Source organism: Equus quagga, chromosome 1, assembly GCF_021613505.1.
Source record: "Equus quagga isolate Etosha38 chromosome 1, UCLA_HA_Equagga_1.0, whole genome shotgun sequence".
NCBI classification, from domain to species: Eukaryota; Metazoa; Chordata; class Mammalia; order Perissodactyla; family Equidae; genus Equus; species Equus quagga.
The window spans coordinates 91,673,491-91,692,240 of NC_060267.1; the positions used below are offsets into that span (position 1 = coordinate 91,673,491).

General features: G+C 49.5%; 1 protein-coding gene across 11 annotated transcripts in view; it reads left to right on the plus strand.

Annotated features, from left to right (window-relative positions):
* Nucleotides 1–18,750, plus strand: part of PRRC2B (proline rich coiled-coil 2B) — a 92,897-nt gene that overhangs the window by 20,851 nt on the left and 53,296 nt on the right. For 2 of the 11 annotated variants that reach the window (XM_046668673.1, XM_046668682.1), the window contains exons 1-5: nucleotides 460–773; nucleotides 8,080–8,249; nucleotides 9,063–9,240; nucleotides 12,299–12,401; nucleotides 15,342–15,414. In XM_046668673.1, coding sequence (XP_046524629.1) covers nucleotides 8,135–8,249; nucleotides 9,063–9,240; nucleotides 12,299–12,401; nucleotides 15,342–15,414 — 469 coding nt within the window. In that variant the 5' untranslated portion in view covers nucleotides 460–773; nucleotides 8,080–8,134. Of the gene's footprint in view, nucleotides 1–453; nucleotides 774–8,079; nucleotides 8,250–9,062; nucleotides 9,241–12,298; nucleotides 12,402–15,341; nucleotides 15,415–18,750 lie in introns of those variants that run through there. The other 9 variants (XM_046668689.1, XM_046668704.1, XM_046668649.1 and 6 more) reach the window with 7 other exon arrangements.

Here is an 18,750-nt window from a genome sequence, read left to right on the forward strand (position 1 = left end):
CTGACTGGTCCCTGTAGGGAGCCTCTGAGAGCTGGAGGTGTGGGGAGTGATTGGTCCCGCTGTTGCAAAGCGAGGCAGCAGAAGTTTCCCTGCAAAACCCGGCCAGGCTGCCCCCGCCCTGGCGCCTACCCCCGCCACGTCCTGGTGCGTGTGTGAAACCTTTTGTTGAATTCTTCTTGCTGTAGTGTATTCCTTTCCTTATCTGTTTCTCCCTTTTGGCTAGGCGTCAGCAAACTGCAGCCCCATATCCGGCCAGCCTCCTGTTTTTGTAAATAAAGTTTTATCGGACCACAGCTGTGTGTTGTGTGTGGCTGTTTTCGCACTTGCAGGGCCTTGGGCAGAGTTGAGTGGTTGCTACGGACGCTGTGTGGCCAGCAGAGCCAAGCTTACCTCCTCTCTCACCCTTCACAGAAAACATTTTGGGAGCCGCCTCCAGGGACTGGGCAGAGTCTCCGTTGTCTCCACCTCCCCAGCACCTGGGAGCTCGGGTGTCTGGCACACAGAGCAGTCCGTAAACATCTGAGGATTTGAAGGGCCTGTGGCACCTCCCTTATGTTAAAGGTGTTTTTTTTGCCAAACACTGGCATGTTGGAGAAGGAGGGCCAGACTTAGTATTGTACCTGCGTTTCATGGCGATGGTTCTTTACGTGTTGGCTGGGACTTCACAAGAGTACTGTCCCATGACCACGTCCTTTCCCGGCCCGCGTGGTTGTTTCCTGAACTGTTTATCCGGCCTGCTCTCAATGTCCGTTCCTGTCGGATCATGCTTTTTGGTATGTTTTGTCCAGCAGTGGGATCTTTCCATTCCTTCTATACAGAGACATTTCACTTTCCTTTCTCTCCACCCCACGTTGGGGACTTCTGCTTCTGTGTCTCATAACCGTGGCACTTATGCTGAGCTCCTACGTCTTCCCCAAGTGACCCTCTGTGCTCTGGGAGGGCGGGGCTGGGGCTGGAGCACACTTAGGTCCTTCATCAATGTTGGTGACTGAGGGAAAGAGCCCAGTGGTGATAGGTTCGCATGTATTGGGGGTTGAGGACTACTTGAGAAAGCAGATGATTCTGACCATGTGTTACTGGAATCAGGGAGACCTGTGAAGAGTGAAGGCCTGGATGTAAATCTGGCTGTTGGCAGCATTGGCATAAATAAGATGCTCGTCTTTGAAGACTTTGTCTAATACCGTCATGTGCAGTCAGCCAGAAGGCAGCCTTTGAGCCTGGGCTGACTCATGTCAGAGCCAGTGCATCTCTTTCCTGTCTGTGCCCCCTTGCCCATAGGTAAAGCCACAGCAGCCTGGAGTCAGGGTCCCCTTGGGCATATAGTCTGCAGGCTAGTGTCCTGCCTGGGCTTCAAGCCTGGCTCTAGCCCTCGGTAGTATTGTGACCTTGAACAAGTTACTTCTCTATCCCACCTTCACCTTGGTGTCCTCTATAAAGCAGGCTGATGATGGTGGTATCTTCCAGAAAGGGCTGTTGTAAGGAGGTGGAGTGAGGGCACGAGCGTGCTCAGCAGGGTGCCTGGCTCTCAGAAGTGCTGCTGTCCTGTGATTAGCCTTGAATGTGTAGCTGTAGTGGTTCCCGGTGAGTTGCAGGCCATCCAACATCGCCAGGCGTCTGACACTGGCCAGTACCCAAGTGCGGAGTGAAATTAATCCTGTTGCCAGGAAGTGACCTTTGATAAGGTGGAGTGCAGGGAGATTTTCCTCTGGCGGGCAGATAGCAGACAGGCTCAGTAACCTGTTTGACAGGTGGGACTACTGTCTGGAGAGGCGGGGCTTGGTATTAAGTTGCCTTTGTTGGCGAATCTTCCGTGTTTTTGTTCCAGCAAAGCCTGAGCCTTGAAGCGCTTCTTTGGGTAACTTGACAAAATATGCAGACCTGTACTCGTTTCTAAATGTCCTTTTCTTCACTCCCCAAGGCTATCCTCACGTGCATTTTGGGCTGTGTTTTCCTCCGCCTGATAACAATATTTTCTCTCTGGCCAGTGATTTTCAAAATGCTCCAGGGCCTCAGGGAAGTGCCTCAGGGTGGCTGCTGTGGGAAAGGAGGGGTTACAGGCAGGACTCCTCCAAGCAGGGCACCCTGGCCTTGAGTCTGTTTTATATGTAATACTGAGGATCTAAATTAGATTTGTTTGGGGGGAAAATAAAAACAAAATGAATTCTGTTGCCTACAAAAGGGAGAGAGAGCAGCGTGAAAGCTGTGGCTACAAGCCAGGTTCCGTCTGTGCCCGCCTGCAAGGACCTGGTGCGTCTCTGCCAGTTCTTGTCCCATGGATCCAAGCGTGAGTCAGGCTTGAATGGACACGCCTCTGTCCCACTGTAAATCATGTTCTCTCGCCTCTGCCAGCTTCATGATTCACACCCAGATGTTTGCCTTCACTTCTTTCTGCCATCTGACGAGGCTGGTTGAGCTTAGGGTGTGTGTATGTGCACATGTGTGTGGTTTGATGGTTAGAAAGTTAGCAGATATTTGGAAGCTGGTTAAACCCCTGCTAACAGTGCTCCTGGCCAGCGGGCCAGCAGAGCAGCTAGATGGGCGTGGGCGTGGGCCTGGGCAAGGCCCCAGGGTGGCACCGCTTCACTGGAGATGCACACAACTAGGGAAACCCGAAGGATTATATTTCTATCTTGGATATTTATGCAGTGAAATCTGGCTTAGTGAAAAAACCCTTGCAGATTCTAGGCTAGTGTCTGTAAAGGGCCAGACAGTGAGTAGTTTATGCTTTGTGGGCCGTGTATGGCCTCTGTTGTATATTCCTCTTCGGGCTGACTGTAATTTGCCAACCCCTGTTCTCAGGGAGGATCAGGCTTGGAAGCACCTCCGTCTGTGCTCTTGCGCTGTGGAAGATTAAAATGAACAGGCGTCAGGCTCCCCTCCCCGAAGGTGCTGTTTCTGTAGCATGGAGACTCAGTTGCATTGCCTGTTAGCACCCAGGGTTATAGAATCTAGCTTTATATTGGCGTAGAGAGTCCAGTCCCGGATGTGTGTTAAGAGATGGCTGCTCTGACACTAGGTCATTTGTGATTCCGTGGCTGTGGGTTATTATCATTGATGTGTTTGATTTTAGAACCTGCTGGTACTTGTGGAATCTTGTCTTGGCCCCTCCATTCCGTAGACGGGGAAACTGAGGTCCAAAGAGGTCAATGGTGTGCCCACCGGGTGCAAAACTTAGTTTAAAAATGGGAGGAGGGGCACTCCAAAAACAGCGTGCGGGCTTAGTGCAGGCATTGGTTCAGGTGTCCTGCCTGGCTTGCTGAGGCTCTGGTCACACGCGTGGGGAGCGTGCCGCCCGGAACATCGTCAGTGCTCAGTTATTCACAGAGTCGTTGGATTTACTGGGAGGACAAAGCCCAAGCACCTGTTGCAGCCTGACTGACGTCTCTCAGACATAACAGGTCTTTTTTTTTTTTAAGATTGGCACCTGAGCTAACATCTGTTGCCAATCTTCTTTTTTTTTCCTTCTTTCTCTCCTCCAAAACCCCCCAGTACATAGTTGTATATTCTGGTTGTGGGTTCTTCTAATTGTGGCATGTGGGATGCCACCTCAGTGTGGCCTGATGAGCAGTGCCATGTCCACGCCCAGGATCTGAACCGGCACAACCCTGGGCCACCAAAGTGGAGCGTCTGAACTTAACCACTCCGCCACGGGGCCGCCCCCAGAGTCACAGTTCTAGGAGAAGAATGGCTCCTGTTTGCCCAGAGTTTTTAAAAAGTTTTCTTCAGGGATGCTAGGAAGGGGTTGTGGTCAGGCTTCTGGTGCCAGTGCTTCCTAGGGGTGGGGTGGGGACTGGTTAGTTCTCAGAGAAGCATAGTGTCACCAGGAAGACCCTTGAGAGCTATCTGTGTGTCCGCTGTTACCTTTGCCCTCAGGCTCTGGGCGGTGCCGAATCAAAGAAAGATCTGTTTGTATCAGTGAACTGGCAGAAGTTTGGACTAACAGATTTTAAGAACACTTTTTAGCAATATCTATAGAAACAAGTATTTTCTGGTCAAGTTTCAGAACTAAAAGACATTTGATCTTAAAAACAAGCATGTTAAGATTTAATGTGGAAAATTAATGGCCCAGAGTGGCTGGTAAATAGTTTTTCCTTCTCTTGCCTTTGTCGATGTGGTTTTTAATTTAGTAAGAACTAGTTATCTGAATTTAGATTAACCATGCTAAATCTGTAATCCTGCAAAGTGTGTGTGTGTGTGTATGTGTGTCGGTAAGTGTGTGTGGCTGGGAAGGAGGCACCGCTGGTTTCCTTCAGAGATGTTGGTGGATTCAGGGGTCAGGTGACAGCTGTGGTCGGGAACAGCAGAGATGGAGTTGCACATTAGCGTTTTTCATCACTGTACGGAAGTGAAAGATTCTGGAATGCACTTTGTGTAATTAGCTCTGTGGTGGGTCCTGTCCTGTCCTGTCTGTAGGCTGGACGTTGGCTGGGGGTTGTGTCCAGCTGACCCTCTGCTATATCCCAGACCCGGCTCAGTGCAGGGTGCAGGGTGGTGCCTAATCGGTGTGTTGAATAAATGTGTTAGTTTTGTATTTTGTAGTTACAAGTTACATATTTAGTGGCTTAAAACAAATTTATTCTCTTACACTTCTGGAGGTCAGAAGTCAGAAACGCGTCTTACTGGGCTAAAATCAAGTTGTCGGCAGGGCTGCACTCCTCCTGGAGGCTCTGGAGGGAGACTCTGTCTCCTTCCCGTTTCCAGTTTCTAGAGGCGCCTGCATTCCTTTGCTCATGGCCTCTTCCACCTTCAAAGAGTATCACTCCAACCTCTGCCACTGTTGTCACACCTCTCTGACTCTGACCCTCCTGCCTTCCTCTTCTGAGGACCCTTGTGATGACATTAGGCCCACGTACATAATCAAGGATCATCTCCCCATCTCAAGATCCTTAATTTAATCACACCTGCAGGATCCCTTCTGCCCATATATAGTCACAGGTGCTGGGCATTGGGACGTCAGCATCTTTGTTACTCAGCATGCCACAGAGTTTGTAAAAAGAGCGCTAAATAGATAGGATCCCACCATAGTCTGCGGAATAGTCTCGTTGGGGCCCAGGGCGGCCACCCGAAAATATCCCACACTGGTATCCAGATTACGTTGAAATAAAGTTACCTGAGAAACAAAAAGGGCATCTTGCCCCTCCTGTCTCTGTCCCCCTGAAAGCAGGAAACAGATCCCCCGTGTGAGAGGGGCTCTCCTCGCGTCCTCTCCAGAGCTGGGGATTTGGGCCCGAGAAGCTGTGTGAGGAAGCTGTGCTGCTCTGCTGCCTGAACTCAGTTGAAATTCTCACTAATTACATACCTCAAACCCAAGTTTCTTTGTCCTGTCATTCCTCACAAGTTTAGTGTTTCTTTGTGTAGAAAGATGTATGTACTGCGTGCTGTGTTCACTCTGGGAGCATCACTTCTCTCTGATCTTCAATATGTACATATTAAATTGGGTTTTCTCTTCTTAATCTGGTCTTGTGTCAATTTTATTATTGGTCGACCCATGAGAACACAAGGCTAGAAGGGGGCATTTCCTCTCCCCGACAGTCTCCGAGTGAATAAAGGACACGTTTGTCCCTCCACCTTGTCACGGGCCCCACGCAGACCCCTGCTTGAGCTGTGAGGCCTCGGCACTGTCCTCTCAGGCTGCCCGTCTGTTTCCCACCTGGAGACCTTTGAAAGTGCTTCTTTGGGGCTTTTCCTTTTAGACCTTGAGTCAGCAAACTGCGTGTGGCATTTTCTTTGTTTTTTTTTTAAACAAATACAGAAGTTGTAAAAAAAAAAAAAAAAAGGAAGAAAAGAAAAAGAAAAATCATCCTTAGCTTGAGGGCCTTAGGGAAACAAGCCATTGGGGGGCCGACCACTGTTTGCGGACCCCTGTTTGAAACTGTCAGCTCTACGAGGCAGGGGCCGCTGGTGGCCGTCACCATGGTGGCATTCTCAAGGGCTTTACTAATAGTATAGTGAGTGTGTGTGTGTGCCTGTGTGTGAGTAGTGGGGGGGCTTAGGGTTCCTACCCAAATGGTGTTTTCTGTTGGTTTGATTTGACAGAAATGTCTAAAAATTAGACTTAATGGAGAATTTCAAGTTGTTGCACATCTGAGAGCCTGTTAAATGCCAGTCACTGTGACCCAGGTGAGATCCAGTTCCTGTCCCGGAGGGGCTGCAGTCCTGCCGGCGGGAAGGAAGCTGTGATTAGTGACGACTGTTGGGGTGGGGCAGAAACTTCCTGCCGCCGGCTGCTCGGAGGGGGCTTTAGAGAAAGGGGTGTTGCAGACCTTTGGGCACCCAAGGCAGGATTTGGACACTTGTCTGATTCCCATCCGTGGTCGTTACTGTCCTTTGCTCCTGGCGCATGGGACAGACCCTGGGGGGTGCTGCTGGCATCGAGTAACCTTGGGAACAGTGAGCCCTTGTGAGGGTTTCTGCTGGTCTGTCGCTTCATCGTGCGGGCACGCTCTGGTTCATTTAGCTTCCTGGAGCTTGGCCACTGAACGCGAGCCTCCTTCCTAGGCGGGAGCTGACTTAACTGGGATCCGGATGAGGAAGGGAGTTAAGTATCCAACTAGGGTGGCTGAAATCGTGTGGTGAGGAGTGGAGCATTTCCCTGAAGAAGAGGTGACCACCTGGGAGGTGACCCCTGCACTTATGTATCCCACTCGCAAGGCTCACCCGTTGGCCTCCATCTCCGTGCATTCTTCATGACCGTTTCCTGATACGAATTGCGTGCTTATCTGTTCCTGCGCCTGAGGTGCTGACTGGCAGATCTTGGGTATCAGTCAAGATGTGTGAAATGAATGAAAGCTGGATGCACCTTGTGTTGTGTGAGAGCAGGCTTCGTACACGTTTGGCACGGCGCGGGGCTTGCGCTGCGTGGAGGGTGTGCTGTCAGCATCTCCTGTTCTGCTTTTTTTGGGCCTCAGTTTGTAACTGATCTTTGTTCTCTGTGCTCTTGGAGCATAATATATAGAGTTTTAAAATTGTCTTTGGGTGTGCAAAATGCTTCCCCAGCACACTTGATGTGTGCCTTCTGGCCTGTGTGGCTTCAGAAGAGGGTGAAATGGCAGACCTTACTGCTGCAGCTACCACTGAGGCCTTTTGTTAGTGGATGTTTTTACAGTTATCTCCATTTTGTCATTAAAGACACATTATCAATATGTGTAAATCGATGCTTTAGCTTTCTTTTCCATACATTAATTCCAGTGAGAAATACTGGTTACTCAGACAAGTTTTTCTTTTTCGTGATCAAGTTTAGAACCTGTAGCCGAGGTTGAGTGTAAGAAAAGGCACTGGCCCAGAGTACTCACTGACCTGTATTCACTAAGTATTCAGATGAATGAGTGAGTGAGTAGATGAATGAACTCATGAGGAAAGTGCTGACAGACTCGTAGATACCTGTAGAAAATTAGAAAGTGGCGCAGGGAAGAAGCTTCTTTCTTGGTGGTCTTTTCAAGATTTTCTGTAAGTCGGGGGAGCACATATTGGCGGTGCAGCCCCATGTGGGCTTTCCCTGGGGAGCACTTGCTTTCTGTTTTCCACGTCTGCACCTCGGAGAGCCCTGCCCTCGTTGCCCAAGCTGGTGTTTTCTCTCTGGATGCTGGTTCTTTTATTTTGAAAAGTGTGGGCACCCGACTGTTCCCGAATCATTTACTGGCCTTGGTTGCTCCCTTTGATTTGCTTTTGCTCGTCCTTGAAATGAGCAGCCTTGTGTACGTGGGTTGTGGACCTCCCCTGTTATGCCTGCCTTACTTTTGGTGCGTGTACTGCAAGTGATGAACATTTACTTTTCCATCTTGAAGAGCTGTCCTTGACTTAGAAAGAGGACTGCGTGTGTGAAAGTTTATGTTTCTATGTAGTTGGTGAGCGGTGGGCCCCAGTGATTCAGATGGGGAGAGTTCTTACCGCTTGGGGTTGGGGGTATCTGCACAATGCTCTTTAAATGTGTGCACAACTGCCTCTGCGTGCTAAGGGCATTTTCCTAGGGACAGATTCCAAAACTTTCTTCAGATCTTCAAGGAGACCCACGCTGAAGGATTCAATCCACTGGGTCAGAGGTTCTGGTGCATTAACACTTTTTCTTTTTCCATTTCAAAGGCAGATTGGGAGTGGTGCCGAGAAAAATTTCCTTACTAGATGACATTTCATCGCAATGTCCGATCGTTTGGGGCAAATAACCAAGGGCAAGGATGGGAAAAGCAAGTATTGGACTCTCAGCCTGTTTGATAAGCACAAAGGAAAATCAGTAGACGCGATCCGGTCCTCAGGTAAGAACCAAGCGTGAAGGCCAGTGCTTTACACTTTCCCTTCAGTGAGAACCTCTTGGTGAAGGCCTGTGAAGACCCGCAGCCCCCGTCTCGTTAGGCGGATGGCGTCCATGCACACCCGTCTTCTGGGCAGGTAGTGGTCACCCAGTAGTTCTGAGGAAGCAGAACCCCCTGCTTCTGTTCCGAGCCTGCAGTATCCTGACTGCTGCAGTGGGATTATTTCTCTGTCTCACTTGTTTTATTGAAGCTGTGGGTATTTTTAGCTTGATGAGTAGAATGGAACTTAATTTGCATCAGAGTTACTCTTTTTAGATTTCATGGTTCCAGTCTTCTGGAATTTGGTGGGAAAAGTTCCTGTTGATACTCTCCACACCCCGTGAGGATTTGATAAATGTCGGGGGCGCGGCTCAGGCTTGGCTGGGGTCCAGACAGAGGCTGTCCTTTCAGTGCTGCTGCAATGAGGTCAGAGCAGTCTCAGCTTGCAGAGAGGGGGGTGCTGTGTGGGATGGAGGTTTCTGGCCTGGCTCCTCACCCATGTTGTAAACTCTCTGAGCCCTCTCCTGCCCGCTGGTAAAATGGAAGCCTCTGCACAGATCGCAGCAGCTCCCGTGTCTCCTAGGTCCTCAGTGAAGAGCTTGTGGAGTGACCACCAAACTCTTCTCGTTTGTTTCTGCGGCGGGTCTGCTCCTTGTTTGTGTTCGGCTGCCTTTGTTGTTGTCACTCAGAGTTTGAAAGAGCGGCTGAACGAATCCAGCCTGTTTCCTTCTGTGACTTTCCTGTGCCACATCTGTTTCCACCCCTGTCTTCCTGCAGTTATTCCTAGACATGGCTTACAGAGTCTCGGGAAAGTTGCCACAGCCCGGCGTATGCCACCACCTGCAAACTTGCCAAGCTTGAAGTCTGAAAACAAAGGAAACGACCCCAACATCGTGATAGTACCCAAGGACGGAACGGGATGGGCAAACAAGCAGGATCAGCAAGACCCAAAGAGGTGAGGGCGGCGGGGCGGGCGGGAGCCTCGCAGCGGCAGAGTTGGAGAACTGGGGCAATACCAGAGGAAGCTTTCGCCCCACTCCTGCTGCTGCTGAGTTGTTTCTTGCTCCCTGCCTTCATTTTGTGTGGCTTTTAGAGCTGATGCTGCAGTGTTTCTGTGGGCTGCCTTGTCCCCAGAGACCAGTGTCCCCTGTGCCTTATTAGGAAAGGCATCATCACCCTGGAGGAGCTTATGCAATAACTGTGGACAGAGCTGGTCTTGGACCCTTGATTCTGGTGGTGGTCTGTGTGTGCTGGGCTCCAGGTTGAGAAGGCAGCCTTCCCCACTGTGGGCTGAGGAGCTTCCCACGCAGACTGCTACAGTTGCTCCAAACAGACCCAGTTACGAAGGAGAACGGCCCAGAATCCTTGATACCCGGAGTCAGTACGCAGCCTCCCTGAGGCTCACCCCTCTGCCAGCACAGCACTTAGGAAGCCTTCAGAGGCCCAGGGTCTGGCACAAAAATCATCATTAGAGAAACAGAGCAACTGTTGTGGCTGCTTCTGCGTGGTGGAGCTGAAAGCACGAGGCCGGTCCTGTTCCACTCGTGCCCGGGGCACACAGCCTGTGCAATTCCCTCTGACCTCTGAGCCTTCAGTCATCTTCTCTGACTGGGTTCCAGCCAGGGTTGAGGAAAGAGGATTTGTGCTGGGAGGGGTCTAGCGAGGGACAGGGCCTTGCTAAGGCTGCAGGCAGAAACCCGCTGCTGGGGTTGCCTGTTGGGGAATGAAAACACAACAACCCACTCTCGTGCACCTTCTTGTCCTGCATCCCTCGTGGTCTGGCTGCTGAGGCTCGGGATCCAGAAAGGAAAGGTGAACCAGTGTTCTATTTTCATTGGAAGTGGCCGCAGTAGCTTTTGTAAAACTTCCCTGTGGTTGCTTCAGACAGGATGTAGACAGCAGGTAATTCAGGCAGATGATCATGTAGTAGTAGTAATCGGAGTCGAGTCTTAAAGCTGTTGTAAAAATTTTCTGTTTGCTTAGGGATCATACTGGTTGATTGTTTAGCATGACTTTTGGAATCAGACAGACATGTACGTGATTTCCAGCCAGGCCGTTTATTAGTTTTATGGAAGCTGGAGAATTATCTGACTTTGAACTTCTACATCCTCCTGTGAAGTAGAAGTAACAGCTGGCTCCCGGGGGTGGTTACAGGAAATAGCTGAGATAGCAGGAGTCAAGTACTTAGCACAGGGCCTGGCATGGAGGAAATGCGTGGAAGATGTCAGCCATTATTGTCATCATTCTATTCAAATGGTAAACACTACGAACTCTTAAGGAAACCGATATTACACATTTCAATGTAAGCATTGAAATGCCTCTGCTATCAAATTCTCGAGAGAGAAGACAAAGCATTGCTCCTTCCTCTTATGTAGTTTTACCCAGCATCGGCATAGAAAGTATCAGGCAGCTTTAATGAGGCCAGTCATGCTGCACGTCTGCCAGGGAAGAGGTAAGAGTGAGTGTTGGAGAGGGCAGCACACCCCAGGGGCTGGTTCTCTGCTGCCCTGGGCCACGCCCTCCGGCGGGGTATGAGGGACATGTTGGAGTGGGGGCCCCTAACTGCTGGGACTTGTTGCTTAGGTTTGGAGAACACAAAAGTGACACTACCTGGAAGCTTCCATTTTAGGCAGAGGTGATGTGAAGGGAGCGTCAGTGGCCTTTGTTTTGTAATGATCGTGAACGGTGAGTTACTTGGGTTAAGTAAACCTCGGAAGAGGCTGTGTGTGTGGAATTTGGCTTCAGCTTACAAATGAGCCACCGAAATTGGCCAAGTGGATCGCTGTCCTCCTTGATTCTCACTGGGTGGAAGGTTGAATGGAAAGAGTGGCCAGAAAGCTGCTGAGTCAGCCGAAACCTTCCTTCAGAATCCTTTCTTGTTGCTTTCTCAAAAGATTACCTGTGAAGTGTAAATTGACTGACACAACATTTTTTGGACAGCAGTTTGGCATCTTTTTTAATTTATTAGTTTGTTTATTTTTAAAGATTTTATTTTTCCTTTTTCTCCCAAAGACCCCCAGTACATAGTTGTATATTTTTAGTTGTGGGTCCTTCCACTTGTGGCATGTGGGATGCCGTCTCAGCATGGCCTGATGAGCGATGCCATGTCCGTGCCCAGGATTCAAGCTGGCAAAACCCTGGCCGCTGAAGCAGAGTGCGCGAACTCAACCACTCGGCCATGGGGCCGGCCCCAGAACATCTTTTGATCCAACAATGTTATTTCCAAGAACTGAAACACTACTGAATTAGTAATCCAAAAGTGTGCAAAGATATTTATACAGAAATATTCGTTGCAGTTTTATCTATAACAGAAAAAAAATTGGAGATTGGTCAATCATGGCCCACCCAGTTGTACTGTGTCGTTAAAGGGCTAGATTCATATGTGTTGTCATGAAAAGGTGTTAAATATGTTAAGTAAAAGACAAGTTCTGGAATGGTGTATATAGTGTTATTCTATTTGTGTTAAAAATATACTATTTTAATATATATAGAAGAATCTGCTTGGACTTTCTCTTTGGAGATGATGAATTCTGTGTTATATATATTTATAAACTTAGTTTTACTTTGAGCATATATTTCTTTATAAGCCAGGAGAAAGTAAAAACATCTGCTCCTGGTTCAAGGCATCCAGCCCCCTGCGTAGCTGTGAGCTGCTGGTCAGGAGTGAGGGATTCAGAGCCCCTTCTGTGCAGTGACTCAGTTTCCCCTTTGGCAAATCCTCCATCACTTCAGTGTTTACAGTGAGCTTTTGGTCTTTGCATACAGAAGGCTCTGCAAGAAGGCAGAGGACTGTCTGTCCTGTCAGATGTCAGCAAGGAGACCTCAAGCCTGGATCAGTTCTCCTTGTCTTTGCCAGCGTGAGAGTCCACTGGGGAAGGTCTTATTTGTGTTGGTCAGAAGAAGTTTTGCCCCCAGTGAGCAGCTGAGCAGCTGTGGCTCTCGGAAATGCAGAGGGACCTTGTCTGCATGGCCTGTGTCTTATCTAATCTCCACTCTGTCCTGCCTTTGTCTAGTTCCAGTGCGACGGCCTCTCAGCCGCCGGAGTCGCTGCCGCAGCCGGGTTTGCAGAAATCTGTCTCCAATTTACAGAAACCGACACAGTCAATCAGTCAGGAGGTAGGTGCTGGGGGCCCCGTCCTGACTGTGGCCCAGGCGTCAGAGCGCCTAAATGCTTCTGTTGTTGGGGACTGGTAGGAGCCGTCACTGGGAAGGGTGGCTTTGCGTGACCTGCTTATTCCTAGAGGCAAACCTGTTGGGTGACTTTGGGAAATGAGCATAGACATTGTCGTAGTCACTGAAGAGCGATTTTAATCTGCAACTTTTCGAAAAAGACCCCAAATATAGACTAGAATACAGACACCTAGTTTGATTCCTGTTGACTTACCTTGAGGTGAGGTCACTCAGGCCAGCTACAGGCCAGACCAGGGTTCCCCCGGATGTGCTCCCTGGAAACTAGTGCCATACGAAGACAAAAAGTGTGGCCACAGAAAGGGTCAGTAGTCAGGTGAGTTTGAAAAACAGACTTGAGCAAGCTCCTTTACTGTTAGACTTCTCAGTGTCTTTAATATGCTAGTGTGTCCTGTGACTCTAAGAACAGGACACAAGCGACAGCATTCCCCAAATTCATTTGTCCTAGGAAATCTTTTTAACTGAATGTGTCTAGGGTCTTGTTCTCTCAGAACACACTTTGGGGAGTACTGAGCTGTAATCCTTTATTTGTTGATACATTTAAAATGCTTTTCTAAGCAGAAAGTCATGATTTAACTAAGCAAAGCTGGTAATAGCCTCAGTCCCTCGGAGTCTGTGGGTTACAGAGACCTACAGGAGGGTGTCCTTAGCTGGAGCTAGAAATCTAGATGAGAGGTCTGGGAATCTTTTAGAAGACAAAAAGAAATCGAGATGTAGATACCTAGCATTCACCTGCTCTCTTGAAGACAACTTGAATTACTGTTTATTTTAGTTTTTGTTGCTCCCTGAGCAATAGGAGATCAGAGATGCCATCCCCCATCTGTGGGGGATGCCAGTTTGCCAGAAGAGCACCCCTCCTCCCCAACACTGAACTGTGCTTTTGAAATTTAAGAAAAAGGAAAAAAAAATCCATATTCATGTGAGACTCCGTATTCATTGGCCTAAATCCACTTGGGCCTGTTAACCAGTCAGAGGACGTGGAGATGAGTTTGTATCTGTTTCCCAGAATTTGAAACTATTTGTACCCTGGCTGTACATCCACTCACCTTTGCAACCTGTGAAAACACATACATCTGCCTGTACCCCACCACTGGAGAGTCTGAGCTGGGGCCTGAGTACAGTCCTGGGCATCTGTTGAAAATAAATGCCGAGGGAACTGTGTGTAGTCAGGGTTGATGCCCCATCCTGGAGCCAGCACACAGGTCACTTGGCCCAGTGCTCAGCCTTCTTGGCTGTTCCCTAGTTTTCTCTCATGTGCAGAGGTGGGGAGAAGGGGCTCCCAGTGTTTTCCACCTTCTCAAACCTCACCCCACAGAGATGACAGCAGTTTTACTCTTGGGGGGAAGATTGCCAGCGGTGTTGGTAACCCCTCCTTGGTCCTGTAGGCCTTCTCTTCCAGTTCAGCGCCTTTGGTGGATGAGGGCGGGGTGGCGTTCCTTGGGCTGCGGACAGCAAGTGGGAGGCTGTGGGTTGGCCCTGGTGCCCTCTGCTTCCTGCAGGCTCTGAGGCTCCCTCCTCCCTGAGGCACTGTCCAACCCCAGCTGTACTGTCCCCTTATGTTGCTGACACATCTTTTCTATGGTCTGTGTTGGGGAGACCCGTGGGCATTTCAGGCCACCCGTGTCAAGCACTCAGGGCAACTCCTGATAAATAAATGGACCGTTAGACCTGGTCAGCTCTGCGTTGAAGGCAAGAGAGCAGCCATCTGCCTTGAGTGTGTTTAGTGGTGGTGGCAAGGGGGCTAGATGTGGTTAGGAAAGAATAATTATTTAATCTGGTATCTGATCCGATAGGGGATGAAGCTTCATGCTGCATCAGGCTTGTTTTCTGTATCTTCATTTCAGTTAGAAGGGGAAGGCTAAGTTGAATGTTGTTGAGAAAGGCAGGTGAGCTCAGAGACTGGGGACCCAGAGGGGCTTTGGATGCAGGTAGAGTGGGGACAAGTCCTGGTCTTGCTGTTGTAGTTGGGACTAGTCACTCCTTCCTGAGCCTCAGTCGAGATACGACTAGAACCGTCCCATGGTGTGGGAGGACTTGGTCAGGCAGAGCATGCCCAGCCCCTAGTGAGCTTTCAGCAGAGCTCAGCCAGGAGGACTGAGTCCGGGCCAGGCAGTCCAGATGAGTGGAGGGGAAGGCGTCTCGCCTGGGGAGTTGTGCCTTGTAGAACGACAGTACAGTCATACACCGTATCACGACGTTTCAGTCAACGACGGACTGTATATATGGTGGTGGTCCCATAAAATTAGTACCATACAGCCTACGTGTGTAGTGGGCTATACCATCTAGGTTTGTGCAAGTGCACTCTGATGTTTGCATGGCAAAATCGCCTGGCATTTCTCAGAACGTGTCTCCATCATTAAGCAACACGTGACTGTAATTATGGAAAGTGGTGTGGTGGTCCATCCAATGAAAGATCAGGCGTGTTGGCTTTCCCATGTTTGCACGCCTCTGTTAGCAGTGGCACACAGTTTTTGAGACACATGCTAGAATTGGGTTTGTTTTTTTGTCTCTGGAGCAAGACAGAGTAGCTCTGTGTGGGCAGGAGAGGCAACTTGACAGAATATTCTGGAGCAGATATGGGTTTGAGTCCTGGCTTTGTTATATAACCAGCTGTGTGACTCTGAGCTGGTCACTTCCCCTCATCTGTAACGTGGGCTGGCCAGCTGCTGACCCCTCGGCTGCTGGACCCAGTGGGATCTGCAGTGGGAAGCTCACGTGGTTAGATGCTGCTCAGCAGGTGGTAGTGGATATATTGGTGTGGGGTTTGAACCTAAGGTGCGGGCCTGTGGACACCTTAGTTTAACTTGCTCAGTGATGGACTGCAGACCGATTGGGCTGGCTCTCTTCTAATTTTCTTCCTTCTTTCAGAATACAAATTCAGCGCCAGGTGGACCAAAGTCATGGGCACAGCTGAATGGAAAGCCAGTAGGACACGAAGGTGGTAAGTGTGTGTGTGTGGCGTTGGGGTGGGGGTTTAGGAGGGATGAGGACCTTTCTAGACTGTTCTGGTAGGGTCTAGGCAGTCTTTGTGGACTCTCTTCCCTGAGAGAGAGACTGCTCTGTGGAGCCCTTGCCATTGCCCCTGTAGGGGAAGCGCTGATTCTGGGAAGTGTGTCGGCTCTTTGATTTCATTCAGTGTTATTGCTAAAGACGTTCCTCCTGAGGCGCACAGAGACCTGGGCAGCTGGCCCTGCTGCTGTTTAGTTCGGCTGTGCTGCTGATGGAGTTAATACCTGCTCAGCAGTGTTGCCAGCACACATCTGCCTCCTCTCCTGGGACCGCAAGGAGGAGGTGCTGTGTGGTCTGCTAACTTTAGCATGGTTTATAAAGAAGCCAGCCCAGGCACCTGAGCTGCCTGCTGGGGGACCGGAACACCAGAGCGTTGAGAGGGTTGTGTGGTATTTGTCACCTTTGGTGCCTGCCTGACCCTCAGGAAGTGCTCAGGAAGTGTGGTCGGCTGAGCTGCCGCCATGCTAGTTCAGTGTGATGAGGTAGGTGATGGGAGAGGTGAGCCCAAGGGAATGGGTGAGAGTTTTAAATGAATTGTGAGCAACAAATTCAAATGGCTTCCAAGGCAGGCCCAGAAGCCTTTGGGGTGAGGGTGGGGCGTGAGCAGAGGGTAACCAGGCTCCCCTCCAGTGACTGGAGCCCTCTGAAAGGCGGGCCCAGGGTCAGGGGCATTTTTGAGAGAAACCAAAAATCCAGATTTTTTTATGTGAACTCTTCTAATTTTTCAGTGTTAGCTTAAATGTTTCTAACCCACTGTGCAGACCAAACGAGGTGCCTCAGAGCTGGAAGGTGAGGGGCAGTGGTGTGAGTGGTTAACCCACAGTTGCTCCTGCTTCTGTAAGCAGCACTGGCTGCCTTTTTTACCCCCTGCCCTGGCATCGCCCTCTGCCTTCTGCTTGTCCCTGCCAGCCAAGGCTTTGCCAGACTTTACCTTTGTGTAGCTTATATTAGAAAACAGCTAGACGTCTAGCCTTCCGTAGCCACCCTCCCCCGGCCCACCAGACTCCAGTGCCCCTCTGGGTTGGGATCACTGTGTGGTTGAGGACGATCCCCTCAGTCTCCTGTGGGGAACGACATATCAGTCAATGTGCCACTGGAGCTGTGGGCAGAGCCCAGGCGCTCCTGATGTCACAACAGGCAGGGGAAGCTTGGGCCTTGTCGATAAGAGAGCTTTATGGATTCTGGAGTCCCCAGAGGGTGAAGTGGAGGGAGCAAGAGGGATAGGGAGAGGCAGTGACAAGCATTTCACTACCCTAGAATCAAGTCTTTAAAGAGCACTCACAGGGGCCGGCCCCGCGGCCAAGTGGTTAAGTTCGCATGCTCTGCTGCGGCGGCCCAGGGTTTGGACAGTTCAGATCCTGGGCACGGACATGGCACCACTGGTCAGGCCATGCTGAGGCTGCGTCCCACATGCCACAACTAGAAGGACTTCTAACTAAGATATACAACTATGTACTGGGGGGGATTTGGGGAGATAAAGCAGGGAAAAAAAAAAAGATTGGCAACAGTTGTTAGCTCAGGTGCCAGTCTTGGGGGAAAAAAAAAGCACTCGCTGAACTGTTGACAGTGCTTCTTTGGCTCTCTACAGCTTATCTTTCTGTAAAGTTAGGTTATTTATTTATTTTTTTTGCTGAGGAAGATTAGCCCTGAGCTAACATCTGTGCCACTCTTGCTCCACTGTATATGTGGGTCGCTGCCACAGTGTGGCTGACGAGTGGTACTAGTCCACACCTGGGATCCAAACCTGCAAATCTGGGCTGCCGAAGCAGAGTGTGCCAAACTTAACTAGTATGCCACAGTGCCAACCCTTGTAAAGTTAGAATTTTAATTAAATCAAATGTATTAATTTTTATTTAAAAAGAATTACAAAGCCAGCCCTGATGGCATAATGGTTAATATTCACTGTGCTCCATTTTGGTGGCCCAGGTTTGGTTCCTGGGCATGGAACCGTACCACTTGTCTGTCAGCAGCAGTGCTGTCACGGGGGCTCACATAGAAGAATGAACTTACAGCTATACACAACTGTGTACTGGGGCTTTGGCAGGGGAAAAGGAGGGAAAAAGGAGGAAGATTAGCAATAGATGTTAGCTTAGGGCAAATCTTCCCCTGCAAAAAAAAAAAGACAAAGATTCAAAAAAAGCTAGTGTAAATGGACACAACCACTGTGGAGGACAGTTTGGGACTGCCTCTCAAAATATTAACACTTAGACTCTTTGATCTAGCAGTTCCACTTTGAGGAAATCACTCTGTAAATTACACTTGCCTGTGTATGAAATGACATACATACCAGATCATTCGTTACAACATTGTGCTAGTAAAAGATTGGAAACAATCGCTTGAAATATCCAACAAATTATGGTACTTTAATGGAATACTTTTTGGCTCTAAGGAAAAAAAGCAGTTTTCTCCTGATAATGGCAAGATCTCCAGGGCACATTTGTAAATGAAAAAAAGTGCAGAATAATGTATAGAGTATGTTACCATTCATGCAGAAAATTGGGATGAGGGAGAATCCACTTCTGAAAAATGTTGTATATGCATTAAAAAATCTCTGGAAGGGAACACATGAAAGGAGGAGGGAAGCAACCAGGAAAGGCCCTGTTTTTTGAGGGCATTAGAAGTGGGCCGATGCGGCACAAGGATGGGAGGAAAGCTCTTCATGGCTTCTTTCTTTTGGACCTTGTGATTGTGTTACTTAGCAAAAAGTAAGAGCATTTAGAAAACAATTCTGAAACACAGTAAAATGCTCTGTAAACATGTGATAGCTCACCTGGGAGATGGCAGAACCCAGGATCCCAAGAGGAGAGAACACACTCTCCCCGGGCCCAGGTGGGGCTGCAGTGGGCATCCGGCTCTGGTTCCTCCCCTTGTGCCAGAGGCGCAAGTCTGTGGTGCCATCAGGGCTCTGAGGACTTGGGGGTGTTGCCCACAAACATTTTCATGACTCTTTGGCATCAAAAGGACTCTCGCAGAGTTGATAGACTCTCCATTTGGAAGATGTTCCATCGGTCTGTTTCACCTGGAACAGACCCAGGAGGCCCGATTCTGTGGTTTGGGCAGAGGCTCACGTCTCATGGGCTCTGGTGCCAGCAGCACCACCAATGGCTTGATCTGGGCCCTGGGAAGAAGCTCCCTGATTTTACTGTGTCACTTTCTCATGGCGGAGAACACATGGTGTGGGAGATTGGTGGGTGAACATGACGGAGCATTGAGACCTTAGGAACACGGCTGCTTTGGCTTGAGATTTTGAGTTCTACCCTTTATCCTT